Below are 18260 nucleotides of genomic sequence, written 5' to 3'. Positions count from 1 at the left end.
GCTCTAAATTAATCTGACTGGTTTCTTTATAAGAGGAGATTAAGACATTCGGAGAGGCTGGGCATGGTGGCTCATGCTTATAATCCCAGCACTTTGGGAGGCCAAGACAGGTGAATTCCTTGAGCCCAAGAGTTCAAGGCCTACTTGGGCAACATGGCGAAGCCCGGTCTGTACTAAAAATACAAAAAATTAGGCTGATGTGGTGGCGCATGACTACAGTACCAGCTGCTGGGGAGGCTGAGGTGGAAGGATCACCTGAATCCAGGAGGTTGAGGCTGTAGTGAGCTGAAGGCGCACCATTGCACTCCAGCCTGGGCGATGAGAGTGAGACCATGTCTCAAAACAACAACAAAAGAAGTAAAATAATAAAAGATATTCAGAGAGAGACGTCAGGGTTGCATGTGCACGTCAGGGTTGCATGCCATAACACAGCAGGCATGCAGCCCTCTGTAAGCCAAGGACTGCAAGCCTCAGGAGAAACCAATCCTGCCAACACCTTGACCTTCGCTTCTAGCCCCCAGAACTGTTAGAAAATACATTTCTTTCTTTTTTTTTTTTTTAGATCGAGTCTCACTGTTGCCCAGGCTAAAGTGCAGTGGTGCAATCTCGGCTCACTGCAACGTCGGCCTCCTGGATTCTAGCAATTCTCCTGCCTCAGTCTCTCAAGTAGCTGGGATTACAGGCATGTGAAACCATGCCTGGCTAATTTTTGTATTTTTAGTAGAGACAGGGTTTCACCATGTTGGCCAGGGTGGTCTCAAAATCCTGATCTGAGGTGATCCGCCCGCCCCAGCCTCCCAAAGTGCTGGGATTACAGGCGTGAGCCACTGCACTCAGCCCATTTCTGTTGTTTAAATGACTCAGTCTGTGTTATTTTGTTATGGCAGCCCTAGCCAACTTATACATACAAAGCATTATTTTTTTCTGAACTATTCAAAAGTAAGTTACAGACATGGTCCTTTAGTACTAGAAGCAAGTGCAATATATTCTCTTACATTACTGCATGCGATTAGCTAACACTGATAAAATGCTATTAGCTAGTTGCAGACTTTATTCATATTTTGCCAATTGTCCTATAATGTCATCTATAGCAAAAGAGAGAAAAAAAGAAGCAAGAAAGAGAAAAAAAGAAAGACAAAAAGTTTTGGGTCCAGAATCCAATCCAGAATCAAACAGCATTTAGCTGTCATGTCTAGGCTCCTTTAATGGAGAACCAGTTTCTCATTCTTTGTCTTTCATGGCCTTGGAGCTGTCAAGAGTACAAGCAATTTATCTTGTAGAATATCTCTCACTTTGGGCTTGTCTGATATTTCCTTGTGAATAGATTAAGATCTACTAGTGTGTTCCAAAGCTTTACAACTGTTTTTTTTCCTGGACAGTTTTAACATTCTAGGTCTGTGATCTTTCTTCTCAATGTGAAATGAGGAATCTGTAACCGTTTTTAGGAGACTCATTGGTTTAGGAAAATCACCTTATTAAATTTACAGACTTGTTAAGAGCTACGAAGTGATGTGTCTCCTCAATGGATCCTATCAGAAGGCACATATGTGTGTTCCCTTACTGGGTGGTGCTAACTTTGATCACGTGGTTGAAGCAGTAACTGTCATGTTTCTTCACTGTAAATTTACCATTTTCCTTTCCTTCCTGGAGGCTAGAAGTAAAGGTCAAGGTGTTGACAGGATTGGTTTCCCCTGTTCTTTGTTTGTTTGTTTGTTTTGTGTTTTGAGACAGAGTCTTTTTGTTGCCCAGGGTGAAGTGCAGTGGCACAGTCTCGGCTCCCTGCAACCTCTGCCTCCCAGATTCAAGCGATTCTCATGCCTCAGTCTCCCCAGTAGCTGGGATTACAGCGTCCGCCACGATGCTCAGATAATTTTTTGTGTTTTTAGTAGAGACGGGGGTTTCAACACATTGGCCAGGTTGGTCTCGAACTCCTGGCCTCAGGTGATCCGTCTGCCTTGACCTCCCAAAGTGCTGGGGATTACAGGCGTGAGCCACCGCGCCCTGCCCTCCTTAAGTTTCCTTGCGGGAGAGATACTTTGAGACTATGCAAAAAGTTTGCGGGAAAAAATACAGGAAGCCCAGTTGAATCTGAATTCCAGATAAGCCATAAATAAAGTATAAATATGACCTCCCAAAGTGTTTATCTAAAATTCTGATTTGATTGGGCATCTTGTGTTTTTATTTGCTAGATCTGGCAACCCTATATGTAAATATCTTGCTCCTCATCCAACTTTCACCCAGTTGTTTTGACATCTATTGCTGCTTCCGAATCAGGGTTGCACATGCAACCCTGACGTCTGTCTCTGAATATCTTTTATGATTTTACTTTTTTTGTTGTTGTTTTGAGATATGGTCTCACTCTCGTCGCCCAGGCTGGAGTGCAATGGCGCGCCTTCAGCTCACTGCAGCCTCAACCTCCTGAACTCAGGTGATCCTTCCACCTCAGCCTCCCCAGTAGCTGGTACTGTAGTCACGCGCCACCATGTACTGATTTTGGAAAATGGTGATTTTCTAACTCCATCATTCCTTTCACTTCTATTCGTTGGCATTCTATCAGCTTGTCTTTTCATCCACCCTTTACAGTGCTTGGCACACAGTAGGCGCTCATATAATTGTTCAACGAATGAATGAATGAACTTTTCTCTTGTGTTGTCCGGCCTTCGGTGACACTAGCGGCGTCAGGCAGGAGTTTGACTTCCTCAGCCTATCATGGCACGTTGCCGAGGCTTCGGCGCCTTACAGGACCTCGCTTCAGGCTCTTCTGGCTCCAATCAAAAGCAGGGCTCTTTCGGACTTCGCTTACGTTTAATAAAGAAAACCGGTTGGCCCCTTCGGCTCCAGCTGGCTCAACAGACAGCCAGTGGCATGCGGCAGGGACCAATGGGTGGCGGAGGGAGGCGGGGCCTGCCACGAGGCCGCAGTATAACCGCGTGGCCCGCGCGCGCGCTTCTCTCCCGGCGCAGTCACCGGCGCGGTCACCGGCGCGGGCTATGGCTGCGACTTCTCTAATGTCTGCTTTGGCTGCCCGGCTGCTGCAGCCCGCGCACAGCTGCTCCCTTCGCCTTCGCCCTTTCCACCTCGCGGCAGTTCGGTAAGAGGGTCACAGAGCTCGGTCAGGGCGGAAAGCTGAGGGGAACGGAGGGCGAGGGGCACGCCGGGCCCCCGAGGGACACCGAGGGAAGTCCTTCCCGAACATCTCCGCCCCGGCGGTGGTGGCCGCTGAGGGGTGTGGCGGGGCGACGTGGCACCGAGCGCCGCCGCAGCTCTCGACTGGGGCGCTTCCTCGGCGCGGAGGGCTGGTACCCGAAGCCCGCCTTTCGGAGGGAGCCGCTCTCCTGCGACTCGGGGCGTCGCCGGGGCCCGTGGCCAGTCGGCGGGCGGGACGGGGGTGGCGTGCGGAACGCGAAGGCATCAGTTTACGCAGAGCCTTCCGACAGCGCCGGCCGCCTCTGGCTGGGATGCTGAGAGTCGTCTGCGGGAGAACAGGCGAGGGTTCCAAAAGAGCAGCCCTCGGCGAGCTGTCCTTGCGGGGACCCTAGCGGCGGAGGGCGCTGCTGCAGCTGATGAAATCGCGGAGCCGACTTGCTCGGGGTCTCCGCGCCGCCCTCCTCCCTCCGCCGGTGGGAGTGGCCCGCGCTGCCTCCGCTCTGCCAGGAACAGGAACGGACTCTGGGCACCCTAGCTTTGGCTGCAGCCCACCCGAGCCGGTCAGTGCCGGGCTGCGTACATAGAGGTGGCAAACATCCGGGAGGCTCCCAGGGCCTTAGGGAAAGGGGGAATGGAGAGTGACAAGTACCCATATTTCAGCGGTACTTGCAGAATTTCAGTTTTACAAGATGAAGAGTTCTGAAGATGGATGGTGGTGATGGTTGCACAACATATGAACGTATTTAATACCACTGAACTGCACTTAAAAATGGTTAGGATGGGCCGGGCGTGGTGACACGCACCGAGGCTGAGGCACGAGAATCGCTTGAGCCCGGGAGTTCGAGGCTGCAGTGAGCCGTGATTGCACCACTGCACTCCAGTCTGGGCGACAGAGCGAGACCCTGTCTCAAAAAAAAAAAAAAAAAAAAAAAAGTTGATAAGGTTTATGTTATGTGAATTTTACCACAATAACAAAATTGGGAAAAATATACCGGGGAGGAGGAAAGGAAAAGCTCTGTTTGCATTTTTGGGTTTCCTTGGGAAGGTGATTTGGTCGGTCATTAGAGCGCTGGCATTGTTGGCATTGTTAGAGCCCTGCACCTTACAACATCAGCCCCTTTTTTTCATCTAACGTTCACTGTGTACCAGACACTATGCCAAGCTGTGCGAATTCAGAGATGAGAAAAACTGTTCTTAATGGAGCTCATGTTCCTGACAAGGGGCAGAACACGCGTGTAATTTCCAGTCAGTGCAGAAATGCTGTTAGAAATATTTCAAAGGCGCTGCTTGTTGGAGCAATGAGTTCTTGAAGGAAAACGTGGGAGGGGACTTTCAGGGTTTTCCCTGGTCTGACTCTTGACCTCCCCCATGTTTCGTTACGGTGTGTTTTCTCCCCGTCTCCCTCTTCCTGAGTACTGGCCTCATGTGACTGTGGACCAGACCTTTCCTAGGCTTCCATGGTCCAAAAGAGATTTATAAAGATGCTCTCATTCATTACCTAAAGAACTGGGCCAGTTTGTCTACACTCTCCAATAACAAATGCTCTTTTCACTACCTTTCTGAAAGAACAAGTAAGCTTCATCCACATCTCTGAAAGCAATCCATATTATCTGTACTGCACATTTGCTATTTACAATTCCCACATATTGCTTTCTTACTGCTGCTTATTTTTTAAAATACTGTTTATTTTTAAATACTGCTTATTTTTAAAAAGTTGTATCCTTTTAAAAATATGAGTCTGCATTCTTTTTTTTTTTTCTTTGTTGGATGGTATGAGAGTTTCAGGAACATAAACCTATGGTTGGAGAAATAGTAGCCTAGGAGACAGTGGGATTAGGAAGTCAATGGACTTTAGAGGCAGAAGTTTGCCTTTGAATCTTGTTTCTACTATCCTCAGTTTCATCTTCTGTATTACAGTGTTGTTATAATAGTCCCAAGGTAACAGAGTAATATATGTTAAAGTCTAAGCAAAACACCTAGTGTTTAATAGATGTTTGTTCCATTCTCCATTATGTCTTCCTTCACTCATTATTTTTCCCATTAATAATTGATAACAACTCTTCCCTAAATCACTTGATTATGAATTGTAAAATGCCCTGATACTAATTTCTCATGGAAAATTACAGTACTGTAAGCTGTTGAATTAAAAGGAAAGTGAAGATGCTACTCACTTGGATTTTAGTTTTGAATTTTATTTTATTTTTTGAGACGGAGCCTTACTTTGTTGCCCAGGCTGGAGTGCAATGGTGCAATCTTGGCTCACTGCAACCTCTGCCTCCTGGGTTCAAGCTGTTCTCCTACCTCAGCCTCCCAAACAGCTGGGACTATAGGCGCACACCACCATGCCCTGCTAATTTTTGTATTTTTAGTAGAGACAGGGTTTCACCATGTTGGCCAGGCTGGTCTCGACCTCCTGACCTCAAATGATCCACCCACCTTGGCCTCCCAAAATGCAGGGATTACAGGCATGAGCCACAGTTTTGGATTTTATTTGAACAGTCCTCTTGACTTCTTCCTATTCTGTTGATTACCTATCTTAATGGGATTTTTTCTTTCCTTTTTTTTTTCTTTTTTGGCAGGGGAATCTCTCCCTAGGTCAGGTTGGAGTGCAGTGCTGCAATCACGGCTTACTGCAGCCTTGACCTCCTGGGCTCAAGTGATCCTCCCACCTCAGCTTGTGAGTAACTGGGACCACAGGAGCATACCACCATGCCTGGCTAATTTTTTTTTTTTTTAACTTTTAGTAGAGATGGGGTCTCACCATGTTGCCCACGCTAGTCTTGAACTTGGCCTCCCAAAATGCTGGGATTACAAGGCCTGTGCCACCATGCCCAGCCCTGGGAATTTTTCCTAAACACATCTGTGAATGCATTTAATTCTGGGATAAATGTTAGCTAATATAGTTACAATTTTGGATTCCCCGTGGGACTTAGCTGACTCTCCATTTCCCTGTTTATTTTGGGGTAGCAGTTAATCTGCCCCTTGGCAAAAGAGATGATGCTAAATTAGTTAATGACTCACTCCCAAGGCTGTATTTCACATTTTGCAGAGTTGTGGGAAGCAGAGGAGGGCTGACAGTTATACTATGAAAGATATTCATTGCATGTGACTTTGTTTTTGGTTCTTGTTACTCTTTGACTGTTTTTCTTTTCTTTTTTTTTTTTTAAGCAAATTGGCATAACATCCAGAACCTGCTTTTGGAAGCAAAGTTTGGGACTTGGAACACTGGCTTTTCCCAGAACCCTGTGTCCTTAACTTTAGTATATGATTTTATCTGAATGTGCTAATACCATTTTCTCTAAGTTTACTGCTTTCAAAAGAAACTTTTTATGAGGTGCAAGCTAAGTCATTCTCACTGACTAGATATACATATAGTGTATATACTTATATATATCTCCTTATGAGTATGTGTAAGTGTATCTATTTTAAGGATACATGTGTATGTGTGTGTATATATACATATATATATAAAACCAAGATAAAAGAGTAAGAAATTAGTTTTATTGAACATATATGCCTGGCACATTATATATGTTTGTTATTTCATTCAACATAAATGACTGTTCTAAGCCGTTTTAAAGTAGTCTTTCACTCTGTAGTGTTCCAGGATTAGGAATGTATTTTTGGCCTGCGGTGGGCATTCCAGGTACTAATACAAATCAGGAATGAGGAATGTTGCCAGGTGTATTTGTATCAGCAAAACCCCCCTATTTTAATTTTTTTTTTTGGAGATGGAGTCTGACTCTGTTGCCCAGGCTGGAGTGCAGTGGCACGATCTCCGCTCATGGCAATCTCTGCTCACTGCAACCTCTGCCTCCCGGGTTCAATCGATTCTCCTGCCTCAGCCTCCCAAGTAGCTGGGTCTACAGGTGCGTGCCACCATGCCCGGCTAATTTTTTGTATTTTTAGTAGAGACGGGGTTTCACCATGTAAGCCAGGATGGTCTCAATCTCCTGACCTCATGATCTGCCTACCTTGGCTTCCCGAAGTGTTGGGATTACAGATGTGAGCCACCATGCCCGGCCTGCAAAACCCTTTTAATGAAGTCCTCTTCGTCTCTAATTCTGAAATGGAATTGTGAATATTAATATGTTTTCAATTTCTTCATATACCATGGGTATAATTAAATGCTATTATATGTTGTGCCATGCTAGTATTATATAAAATCAGGGTAAAAGTATTTGATTTGCTGTAAGATTGTAACTTTTTTCTTTTTTTGAGATGGAGTCTTGCCCTGTTACACAGTCTGGAGTGCAGTGGCGTGATCTTGGCTCACTGCAACCTACGCCTCCTGGGTTCGAGATATTCTCCTACCTCAGCTCCCGAGTAGCTGAGATTACAATTACGGGGTCCTGCCACCATGCCTGGCAAATTTTTGTAGTTTTAGTAGAGGCGGGGTTTCGCCATGTTGGCCAGGCTGGTCTCAAACCCATTACCTCAAGTGATCTGCCCACCTTGGCCTCCCAAAATGCTAGGATTACAGGCATGAGCCACTGTGCCTGGCCAGATTATAATAATTTCATACTTCACAAGATGCAATACAGATTAAGATAAAGTTTATATATAAGATTATTGCATTATATCTAAGATGTTGAGATTTGGTTTAAAGTTGGTATTTAATCATAATGCAATAAAAAACACTTATTGAAGGCCTAAAGATTGTGAAAGCTTTAAAATCCCATTTAAATTAGCAGTTACTGGCCGGGTGCAGTGGTGGGTGCCTGTATTCCCAGCTATGGAGACAAAAGCTGGAGAATTGCATGAACCTGGGAGGCTGCAGTGAGCTGAGATTGCTCCAGCCTGGGCAACAGAGCAAGACTCTGTCTCAAAAAAAATAAATAAAAAAATTAGCAGTTATCTTGAGAATTAATTTTATCTGACCCTACAGGATATTCAGTACCTTGATGTTAGGTTTTAGAATATAAGAGATTACTTCATTGGTCTTGAGGTTAGAGCAGTCTTCATGACACCAAGGACAGAGATCTAAAGGGAAAGGCTTTTTTTAATGGGATCATTTTACTTAAGGAAGCGATGCTCATCTACTTTATTTTAGTTTAGTTTAGTTTAGCTTATTTTTTTGAGATGGAGTCTTTCTCTGTCGCCCAGGCTAGAGTGCAGTGGGGTGATATCAGCTGACTGTAACCTCTGCCTCCTGGGTTCAAGCGATTCTCCTGCCTCAGCCTCCCGAGTAGCTGGGATTATAGGCACGCACCACCATCCTGGCTAATTTTTGTATTTTTAGTAGAGACAGGGTTTCATGTGTTGGCCAGGCTGGTCTCGAACTCCTTACCTTGTGATCTGCCCTCCTCGGCCTCCCAAAGTGCTGGGATTACAAACGTGAGCCATCGTGCCCGGCCTATATTGTTTGTTTATTCAACTACAGAATATAATTTATCGATTTAAACCACCATAAAAATGAAGTCAGTTGACTGGGAAATGATTTGAAATACATGCCTGGCTGCTAACAACAGGGACAAAACACGAACTACAAATGGCATACAAGCAGATAAGAAAAACTATTTAACCTCATGGTGAGGGGTCAAACAATTGCAAATTAAAACTGTAAAACACTTAGTAATGATCAGGGCGCAGGGTGGTGTAGCAGTTAAGAGCCCAGACTGATGTGAGACTCAGCTTGACCAAGCGCTGTCAGTCACTTAAACTCTCTGAGCTTCAAATTAATGATAATAATGATTTCTATCAACTTTATCCCCCTCCATATGTAGCTGGATATATTCATTCATTCATTTATTTATTTATTTAGCAGAGACAGGGTTTTGCCATGTTGCCCAGGCCAGTCTCAAACTCCTGGGCTCAAGCCATCCTCCTGCCCCGGCCTCCCGAAGTGCTGGGATTACAGGCATAAGCCACTACACCTGGCAGAGTTTTAGTTTTTATAAAAATTCAAGTTACTTGGTTTTGTGACTCTGTTGCCTTCTGCAGAAATGAAGCTGTTGTCATTTCTGGAAGGAAACTGGCCCAGCAGATCAAGCAGGAAGTGCGGCAGGAGGTAGAAGAGTGGGTGGCCTCAGGCAACAAACGGCCACACCTGAGCGTGATCCTGGTTGGCGAGAATCCTGCAAGTCACTCCTACGTCCTCAACAAAACCAGGGCAGCTGCAGCTGTGGGTATGTGTCCTTCTGAGACCTCGACTGCGGTTCAGTTGAGGTTTATATGAGGCAAAGTCCATTCTAATTTATGATTTCTTTTTTCTGATTAGGAAACCCAAGCAGAGGAGGCTAATGTGATTGAACTGTATCCCAAAACTTTGTCATAGGAAATCAGACTATATCTTTCGGGGTTTATACACTAGGACAGGAGATACTGGTTGGTATTCTCTGTGGCTTCTGGAAAGAATATAAGCTACATTCTGTTCTTAGTCTTTATATTTGATAGGTGACCCTGAATGCATTTTACATTTGCTTTCCTTGAGCAATAATGGGTCTCCAGTGGAGGTGTTTGAGTGTTTGCAGCTTAAAGCCTTAGAGGCTTAGGGGGCATGATTGAGCAATACAGTATTAGGTGACCTCAGTGATGAGGTCAGGAACACAGTCGTAGATTTGAAGGAAATGACTCTTGACTTCTGGGAAATAGCTTTCAAGTTCTTCACCGATTGGTTCTAAAGCCAAACATGCAGTTTAGAAGCAGTTCAGGTCTGGATGATGGGGTTTGTGTTCTAGGTCTCACGGTACCACAGATTACTGTGTGTCTGTGGACAAGAGGTGGGTGGGCAGGCTCAGATATGCCTCTGCCTGCCCATCTGTGGGCCTGTGGTCTGAGCAGCAGGTGGCCTTTCCTTCGAAGGGCTGTGAAACCACTCGCGTGGCTGGGTGGGGTTACTGGCCTGTAAGCCTGTGGTTTTCTCTGTTCTTTATTATTGAGGAGTGAGGCCTCCTGCTCTTTTAACTGAAAGCCTTTAGAAACCTCTAGATAATGGCAAGCCATGGCATTTTGTTTTGTTTTTTGAGACAGCGTTTCGCTCTTGTTGCCCAGGCTGGAGTGCAACGGCGTGATCTCGGCTCTCCGCAACCTCCGCCTCCCGGGTTCAAGTGATTCTCCTGCCTCAGCCTACCGAGTAGCTGGGATTATAGGCATGGGCCACCATGCCTGGCGAATTTTGTGTTTTTAGTAGAGATGAGGTTTCTCCATGTTGGTCAGGCTGGTGTCGAACTCCCGACCTCAGGTGATCCACCTGCCTCAGGTGATCTGCGCCTGCCTCAGCCTCCCAAAGTGCTGGGATTACAGGCGTGAGCTACTGTGCCTGGCCTAGCTCGCTTATTTTTAAACCTCTCTGAGCCTCAGTCTGTCTGTAAAATAAGGTTAATGAGGATTGCATAGAATGAGGTATACAGGATGTGTTAAGCTAGTATTCTCTAGTGTATATATTTGTGAAGTTACTTTTTTAGGTTCCTTGAGCTACTTCAGCTTTTAGGGATGAGTGTGATGATACAAAACCCGTATGGTAGCCAAGTATGGTAGGCAACATAGCAGTGCTCATTAAATGCCTCAAAAATTTTTTTAACCTCAAAATTTCTTATAATAGGAATCAACAGTGAGACAATTATGAAACCAGCTTCAATTTCAGAGGAAGAATTGTTGAATTTAATCAATAAACTGAATAATGATGATAATGTAGATGGCCTCCTTGTTCAGTTGCCTCTTCCAGGTGAGTTTTGGACTCCATTTAACATGATTGCTGCTGCTTCTGCTCCTTTCCCTCTCCCTCCCTCTCTCTCTCCCTCCCCATCCCCCTCCTCCTCCCTCTCCTTTCCTTGTCTCACTCTGTCACCCAGGCTGGAGTGCAATGTTACAATCATAGCTCATTGCATGCTCAAGCTCCTAGGTTCAAGGGATCCTCCTGCCTCAGCCTCCCAAATAGCTAGGACTATAGGCATGTCCACCATGCCCAGCTAATTTTTACATTTTTCCTAGAAATGAAAGTCTGTCTGTGTTGCCTGGGCTGGTCTTGGACTCTGTGCTTCCCAAAGTGCTGGGATTACAGGCATGAACTACCATACCCTACCTAAAATGATTTCTGAGGGGTAAAAAGGCCTTGTTACTTTATACACCTGGTTCTTCATGTGGATTTGGCTTAAAGGCAAAATAAACTCAAAAGAGTGAATATTTTATTAGAAATGGGACAGACCAACTCAGAATACCAATTACGCCTTGATTTAGTATTGTGGTCTTGATACAAAGGACAGTGGAGGGAAGCAGCTGTGATAGACGATATTGGCTTTGCTATTGGTGTTTGGCTTTGCTTATGCGAGTTCCTTCCATGCAGATGAAGTACATCTCAGAGGCAAGCTGTAGAAGAATAGATTTCCTTGCGAAGCAGATAAGCTGGAGTCAGGCAGTGCTGACTATGCGGTGGTGATTTAAGGCAACTGTGCCAATTTCTTTTTCAGAGCATATTGATGAGAGAAGGATCTGCAATGCTGTTTCTCCAGACAAGGATGTTGATGGCTTTCATGTAATTAATGTAGGACGAATGTGTTTGGATCAGTATTCCATGTTACCGGCTACCCCATGGGGTGTGTGGGAAATAATCAAGCGAACTGGTAGGTATATCCCAGAATTGCATGTCTGTGTTAATATTATAAAAGTAGTACTGGCAAATGGTAAAAACTCATACAGTCCCAAAGAGTGGAAACCGTACCGCATATCCTCTAGTCTTACTCCCCAAAGTTTACCTCTCTTAACAGGTTTTTTTTTTTTTTTTTGAGACAGGGTCTTGCTGTCACCCAGGCTGGAGTGCAGTGGCGCGATCTTGGCTCACTGCAGCCTCTGCCTCCTGAGTTCAAGCGATTCTCATGCCTCAGCCTCCTGAGTAGCTGGGATTACAGGCACGTGCCACCATGCCCGGCTAATTTTTTTATTTCTAGTAGAGACAGGTTTCACCATATTGACCAAGCTGGTCTCGAACTAACCTCAGGTGATCCGCCCCCTCAGCCTCCCAGAGTGCTGGGATTATAGTCATGAGCCATCGTGCCTGCCCTTAACAGTTGCCTATGACAGTTTTTGCTTTTTAATCCAGAAGTCTCAGTGGAGGAAATTTTCTATTTTTCTTTTTCTTTTTTTTTTGTTTTTGAGACGGAGTCTTGCTCTGTTGCCCAGGCTGGAGTGCAGTGGCGTGATCTCGGCTCACTGCAAGCTCCACCTCCTGAGTTCACGCCATTCTCCTGCCTCAGCCTCCTGAGTAGCTGGGACTACAGGTGCCCACCACCATGCCTGGCTAACTTTTTTTTTTTTTGTATTTTTAGTACAGACGGGGTTTCACCGTGTTAGCCAGGATGGTCTTGATCTCCTGACCTTGTGATCCACCTGCCTTGGCCTCCCAAAGTGCTGGGATTACAGGTGTGAGCCACCGCGCGCGGCCTCTATTTTTCTTTTTAATTTTTTCTTTAAGAGTCAGAGGTTTCGTCATGCTGCCCAGGCTGGTCTCAAACTCCTGGCCTCAAGCAATTCTCCTACCTTAGCCTCCCTGGCCTCAAGCAATCCTCCCTCCTGCTGGGATTACAGGTGTGAGCCACCGCCCCAGCCCTCAGTGAAGGAAATTTAAGATTTGATAGTGGTGACAGTGCACATTCCTGTAACATTTTGTAGCCTGTAGTATGCTTTCTCCTGTTTTCTTTTAGCCCTTATGTGTAGCAAGTTACAGCTCCAGTTGACTGATGAGGCAAAATTGGGCTCATGTTCTAGGCCATCTGACTTTGTTTTCCTTTGGACTGGCACTACTTTTAATGTCAATACATATATTTTTATAGGCATTCCAACCCTAGGGAAGAATGTGGTTGTGGCTGGAAGGTCAAAAAATGTTGGAATGCCCATTGCAATGTTACTGCACACAGATGGGGCGCATGAACGTCCCGGAGGTAAGGAAATTGCTTTCAGGGAACACTGTCCTTTTTTCCCCATGTAAGAACTTTCAGAAGCCATCCTGTGCATGTTTGGAAGTATTAACTCTGTTATACTTTGTATTTGTTGAAATTTTGTTAACAGACAATTCAGGGAGTAACCTTTATAGAGAAGCTGCACCCAGTGTCACCTGAGTTTCTTTATTATTCATTTATCATGTAACTAGCTTCAGAAATAAATTTAAGTTTTGAGTTTAAGCATGGTTGTAGGCAATTAGAAAATTTCAGCTATAGCTTTGATAGCTGGAGCTAAGGAGCAATTCTTATTCAAAGATACTGTGTCATTTAGTGGAAAAAAATCTTTAGCCCGTTGCAAAGGATTGGATTGATATGACTGTAATGTGTCCTGTCAGGTTCTGTTAATTGGTTCTAAGGTAAAGCCTCGTCCATCAGTTATCACATAATTATTGTAGTAATGACCTTACATGATTATATCAGAAATAAAGGCAAAACTATATACTTTCAACTATCTTTCAACATACTTAAAACAACCTTGAGTAATTTTAGTGATATTTTGCTTAGAAAAGGTAAAATTCTTGAAAGGCTTTAAAAATAGGATGAATAAATTTAATTATATGACTCAAAACAGTCGAGCTGGGACCAATGGGTTAAAGCTATATGAAATTAGGTATTAATTTTAAAAAAATAAATGACAATTAGCTGTTCAGAAAATATGGCACAAGCCATTAAGTCAGTTTTTTTGTTTTTTTTGTTTTTTTTTTTCTGGAGATGGAGTCTTGCCCTGTTGCTCGGGCTGGTGCAGTGGCACAATCTTGGCTCACTGCAACCTCCACCTTCCAGGTTCAAGTGATTCTCATGCCTCAGCCTCCCAAGTAGCTGGGATTACAGGCATGCGCCACCATGCCCAGCTAATTTTTGTATTTTTAGTAGAGACGGGGTTTCACCATGTTGGCCAGGTTGGCCTTGAACTCCTGACCTGGTGATCTGCCCACCTCGGCCTCCCAAAGTGCTGGGATTACAGGCGTGAGCCACTGCACCTGGCCGTAAGTCAATTATTTTTCAGAGATGTTGAGTTTCTACAATGACTTGACTAGTTGAGACCTAATCCAATCCCAGCTTTGTGTCAGAAATCAAGACATCTATTTTTTTCTTTCTAGGTGATGCCACTGTTACAATATCTCATCGATATACTCCCAAAGAGCAGTTGAAGAAACATACAATTCTTGCAGATATTGTAATATCTGCTGCAGGTAAGAACACAAGGGGGATGGAGGGAAGGACTTCACCTCAGAAGAGGAGGTTGTACCCCTCATCTTAGAATTCGCCTGCCTAGCTGCTATTCATCATTCCCCTTGTAATGATTCTTTGAGCTGCCTACAAAGATGAGGATAGAGTTGTGATTGGAATACCGGTTTCTGGCAGTCCATTATAGTCTAGATGGGTAAATGTTATTCCTAAAGCTTCAAAATATTTATATTAATATTTACTGTATAAAGTTTAAATGGTTCCTTTTGTTTCCTGTCAGGAGCCAAAATAAATAAATAATAAAAGTAAATAGTTCCTTAGTTAATATTTTTAACAGGTTTTAATAAAACATGTTGATTAGTTCTTCAGGGTCTCTTGAAATTGAAGTTAGACAAGAATCTGACAGGTAGACTGTTTTCAGTACTAAGTTGATCTTTCCTTTCTCCATTTCCAGGTATTCCAAATCTGATCACAGCAGATATGATCAAGGAAGGAGCAGCAGTCATTGATGTGGGAATAAATAGAGTTCACGATCCTGTAACTGCCAAACCCAAGTTGGTTGGAGATGTGGATTTTGAAGGTAAATGGTGAAATTTTATTTTTAAAAATGAAATCAATAAATACTACCTTTCATGGACATTTAGGATAGATTATTTACTTTTTTTTTTTTTTTTGAGATGGGAGTCTCACTCTGTTGCCCAGGCTGGAGTGCAGTGGCGCGATCTCGGCTCACTGCAACCTCTGCCTCCTGGGTTCAAGCGATTCTTCTGCCTCAGCCTGCCGAGTAGCTGGGACTCCCAAAGTGTTGGGATTATAGGTGTGAGCCACTGTGCCCAGTCAGTATGCTTTTCCCTCCCTCTCTCCTTCCCTTCTTTCTTTCCTTCCTTCCCTCCCTCCATCTCTCTCTCTTCCTTCCTTCCCCTCCCCTCCCCCCCCTTCTTCCTTCGTTTCTTTCTTTTTTTTTTTTTTTTTTGAGACAGTCTCATTCTGTCACCCAGGCTGGAGTGCAGTGGCACCATCTCGGCTCACTGCAGCCTCCACCTCACAGCTTCGATTCTTGTGCTTCAAGCCTCCCCAGTAGCCAGGACTACAGGCATGTGCCACCACGCCCAACTAATTTTGTGTATTTTTAGTAGAGACGGGGTTTCACCATGTTGGCCAGGCTGGTCTGGAACTCCTGGCCTCAAGTGATCCACCCATCTTGGCCTCCCAAAGTGCCGGGATTACAGGTATGAGCCACTGCACCTGGCCTTAGTAGGCTTTTCACAAGAATTAGAGAAACCTTTTTAAAATTATAGATTTTCTAGAATTATTTTAGGTGTTTTATCATAGTGATGGAGAGCAGTTATAAACTTTTCAGGGAATTGTTTTTTTCCTTAGACTTATTTCATAATTCAAGCAATTTCTTGACTTTTAACAAGTTTGAAAATTTGATGAAGTGATTTTTCTAAACCATGGAGTTTCCCAAAAAGTGTTAGAGATTTCTCATTTTCACACTGAGAGATCACAGGCTTAGAAAGTTAAAATGGTCCAGGAAAAAACCATACCCCTGAAATACTAGAATATACTAGTAGATTTCTTCTTTCAGTTCTGTTTTTTTTTTTAAGAGGCAGAGTCTCACTCTGTTGCCCAGGCTGTAGTGCAGTGGTGTGATCTCTGCTCACTGCAACCTCCACTTCCCAGGTTCAAGTGATTCTTCTGCCTTAGCCACCCAAGTAGCAGGGATTACAGACATGAGCCACCATGCCGGCTAATTTTTTGTATTTTCAGTAGAGATGAATTTGGCTGTGTTGGCCAGGTTAGTCTTGAACTCCTGGCCTCAAGTGATCCGCCTGCCTCAGCCTTTAACAGTGCTAGGATTACAGGTGTGAGCCACTGCACCTGGCCTCTCCTTTCAGTTCTTAAGATAGAATGTTTATCTGAGTTTTATGCTGATAATCCTTTTTTATCTTTCCTTTTTTTTTTTTTTTTTTTTTTGAGACAGGATCCCTCTCTGTTGCCCAGGCTGGAGTACAGTGGCACAATCTCAGCTTACTGCAACCTCTGCCTCCTGGGCTCGAGCAATTCTCCTGCCTCAGCTTCCTGAGTAGCTGGGACTATAGGCACATGTCACCTCACTTGGCTAATTTTTGTATTTTTTTGTAGAGATGGGGTTTCACCATGTTGCCCAGGCTGGTTTCAAACTCCTGGCCTCAAACAATCTCCCCCACCTCACACCCTGCCTCAGCCCCCCAGAGTGCTGGGATTACTGGCATGAACCACTGTACCCGGCCTATGCTGATAATCCTATTCCTAGCTTTCTGTTTTTATTAAAGCAGTCAAACCCATGCCTAGGTATGTAAGGATTTTCACTTTAACATTAGGTTAATTTTTTTTTTTTAACTTCTCACTTTTAAAAAATTACTGTGCTTTCTGCTTTGGACAAATTATACTTAAAATTAAATTAAGAAAATGCTATAGGCAGGTATTGAGGTAATGCTTATTACTGTTATACTTACAACTCCCACACAGTTAACCTACTAGATATTTCTTTAATAGATTTCTTTATAGGTTACTTAGATGTATAAATATTCCTTGAACAACTCTGTATGTGCATGTTATTTTACTAGTGTGTTCACAAAACCTTGAATGATGTAGATGTGATTTTTGAGTTTTATGCTTATGTATGTTACTTTTTCCTTGCATGCTTGTTTAATAATATATTAAAGTACACACATGTCCTTTGCCATAACTAAAGCAGCCTGCCTGTCTTGTTTCTATGTAGGAGTCAGACAAAAAGCTGGGTATATCACTCCAGTTCCTGGAGGTGTTGGCCCCATGACAGTGGCAATGCTAATGAAGAATACCATTATTGCTGCAAAAAAGGTGCTGAGGCTTGAAGAGCGAGAAGTGCTGAAGTCTAAAGAGCTTGGGGTAGCCACTAATTAACTACTGTGTCTTCTGTGTCACAAACAGCACTCCAGGCCAGCTCAAGAAGCAAAGCAGGCCAATAGAAATGCAATATTTTTAATTTATTCTACTGAAATGGTTTAAAATGATGCCTTGTATTTATTGAAAGCTTAAATGGGTGGGTGTTTCTGCACATACCTCTGCAGTACCTCACCAGGGAGCATTCCAGTATCATGCAGGGTCCTGTGATCTAGCCAGGAGCAGCCATTAACCTAGTGATTAATATGGGAGACATTACCATATGGAGGATGGATGCTTCACTTTGTCAAGCACCTCAGTTACACATTCGCCTTTTCTAGGATTGCATTTCCCAAGTGCTATTGCAATAACAGTTGATACTCATTTTAGATACCAAACCTTTTGAGTTCAACTGATCAAACCAAAGGAAAAGTGTTGCTAGAGAAAATTAGGGAAAAGGTGAAAAAGAAAAAATGGTAGTAATTGAGTAGAAAAAAATTAATTTATATATGTATTGATTGGTAACCAGATTTATCTAAGTAGAACTGAATTGGCTAGGAAAAAAGAAAAACTGCATGTTATTCATTTTCCTAAGCTGTCCTTTTGAGGCTTAGTCAGTTTATTGGGAAAATGTTTAGGATTATTCCTTACTATTAGTACTCATTTTATGTATGTTACCCTTCAGTAAGTTCTCCCCATTTTAGTTTTCTAGGATTGAAAGGATTCTTTTCTACATTATACATATGTGTTGTCATATTTGGCTTTTGCCATATACTTTAACTTCATTGTTAAATTTTTGTATTGTATAGTTTCTTTGGTGTATCTTAAAACCTATTTTTGAAAAACAAACTTGGCTTGATAATCATTTGGGCAGCTTGGGTAAGTATGCAACTTACTTTTCCACCAAAGAACTGTCAGCAGCTGCCTGCTTTTCTGTGATGTATGTATCCTGTTGACTTTTCCAGAAATTTTTTAAGAGTTTGAGTTAATATTGAATTTAATCAGACTTTCTGATTAAAGGGTTTTCTTTCTTTTTTAATAAAACACATCTGTCTGGTGTGGTATGAATTTCTGAAATTCTGT

At 43.5% G+C, this 18260-nt stretch overlaps 1 protein-coding gene across 3 annotated transcripts; it reads left to right on the top strand.

Moving 5' to 3' along the window:
- The first annotated feature begins 1035 nt into the window (after positions 1–1035).
- MTHFD2 (methylenetetrahydrofolate dehydrogenase (NADP+ dependent) 2, methenyltetrahydrofolate cyclohydrolase) lies at positions 1036–18254 on the top strand. Of its 3 annotated transcripts, XM_063789009.1 has the most exons (9): positions 2887–3091; positions 5727–5824; positions 9091–9275; positions 10691–10813; positions 11556–11708; positions 12915–13022; positions 14183–14275; positions 14725–14850; positions 17035–18254. In XM_063789009.1, exons 4-9 carry the CDS (start codon positions 10711–10713, stop codon positions 17196–17198), a joined length of 747 nt encoding a protein of 248 aa, XP_063645079.1. In that variant the 5' UTR covers positions 2887–3091; positions 5727–5824; positions 9091–9275; positions 10691–10710; the 3' UTR covers positions 17199–18254. The 3 variants fall into 3 exon arrangements, with proteins under 3 accessions (XP_001154612.2, XP_063645079.1, XP_063645080.1); XM_001154612.7 differs by lacking the exon at positions 5727–5824 and having other exon boundaries at positions 1036–3091; XM_063789010.1 differs by lacking the exons at positions 2887–3091; positions 5727–5824; positions 9091–9275 and adding an exon at positions 9389–9474.
- The last annotated feature ends 6 nt before the right edge of the window (positions 18255–18260 follow it).

Source organism: Pan troglodytes, chromosome 12 (assembly GCF_028858775.2).
Source record: "Pan troglodytes isolate AG18354 chromosome 12, NHGRI_mPanTro3-v2.0_pri, whole genome shotgun sequence".
In the NCBI taxonomy this organism is placed as follows: Eukaryota; Metazoa; Chordata; class Mammalia; order Primates; family Hominidae; genus Pan; species Pan troglodytes.
The sequence above is the reverse complement of the archived record's forward strand: the minus strand, read 5'-3'. Positions and strand labels throughout refer to the sequence as shown.

What these genes read in the sequence shown, in the direction of transcription:
- MTHFD2 (XM_001154612.7), top strand. Translation starts at nt 2,628, where the DNA reads ATGAATGAACTTTTCTCTTGTGTTGTCCGGCCTTCGGTGACACTAGCG. An exon ending in TTCCACCTCGCGGCAGTTCG is followed by an intron (nt 3,092 to 9,090) that starts GTAAGAGGGTCA and finishes TGCCTTCTGCAG; the next exon opens with AAATGAAGCTGTTGTCATTT. An exon ending in GGCGCATGAACGTCCCGGAG is followed by an intron (nt 13,023 to 14,182) that starts GTAAGGAAATTG and finishes TTTTCTTTCTAG; the next exon opens with GTGATGCCACTGTTACAATA.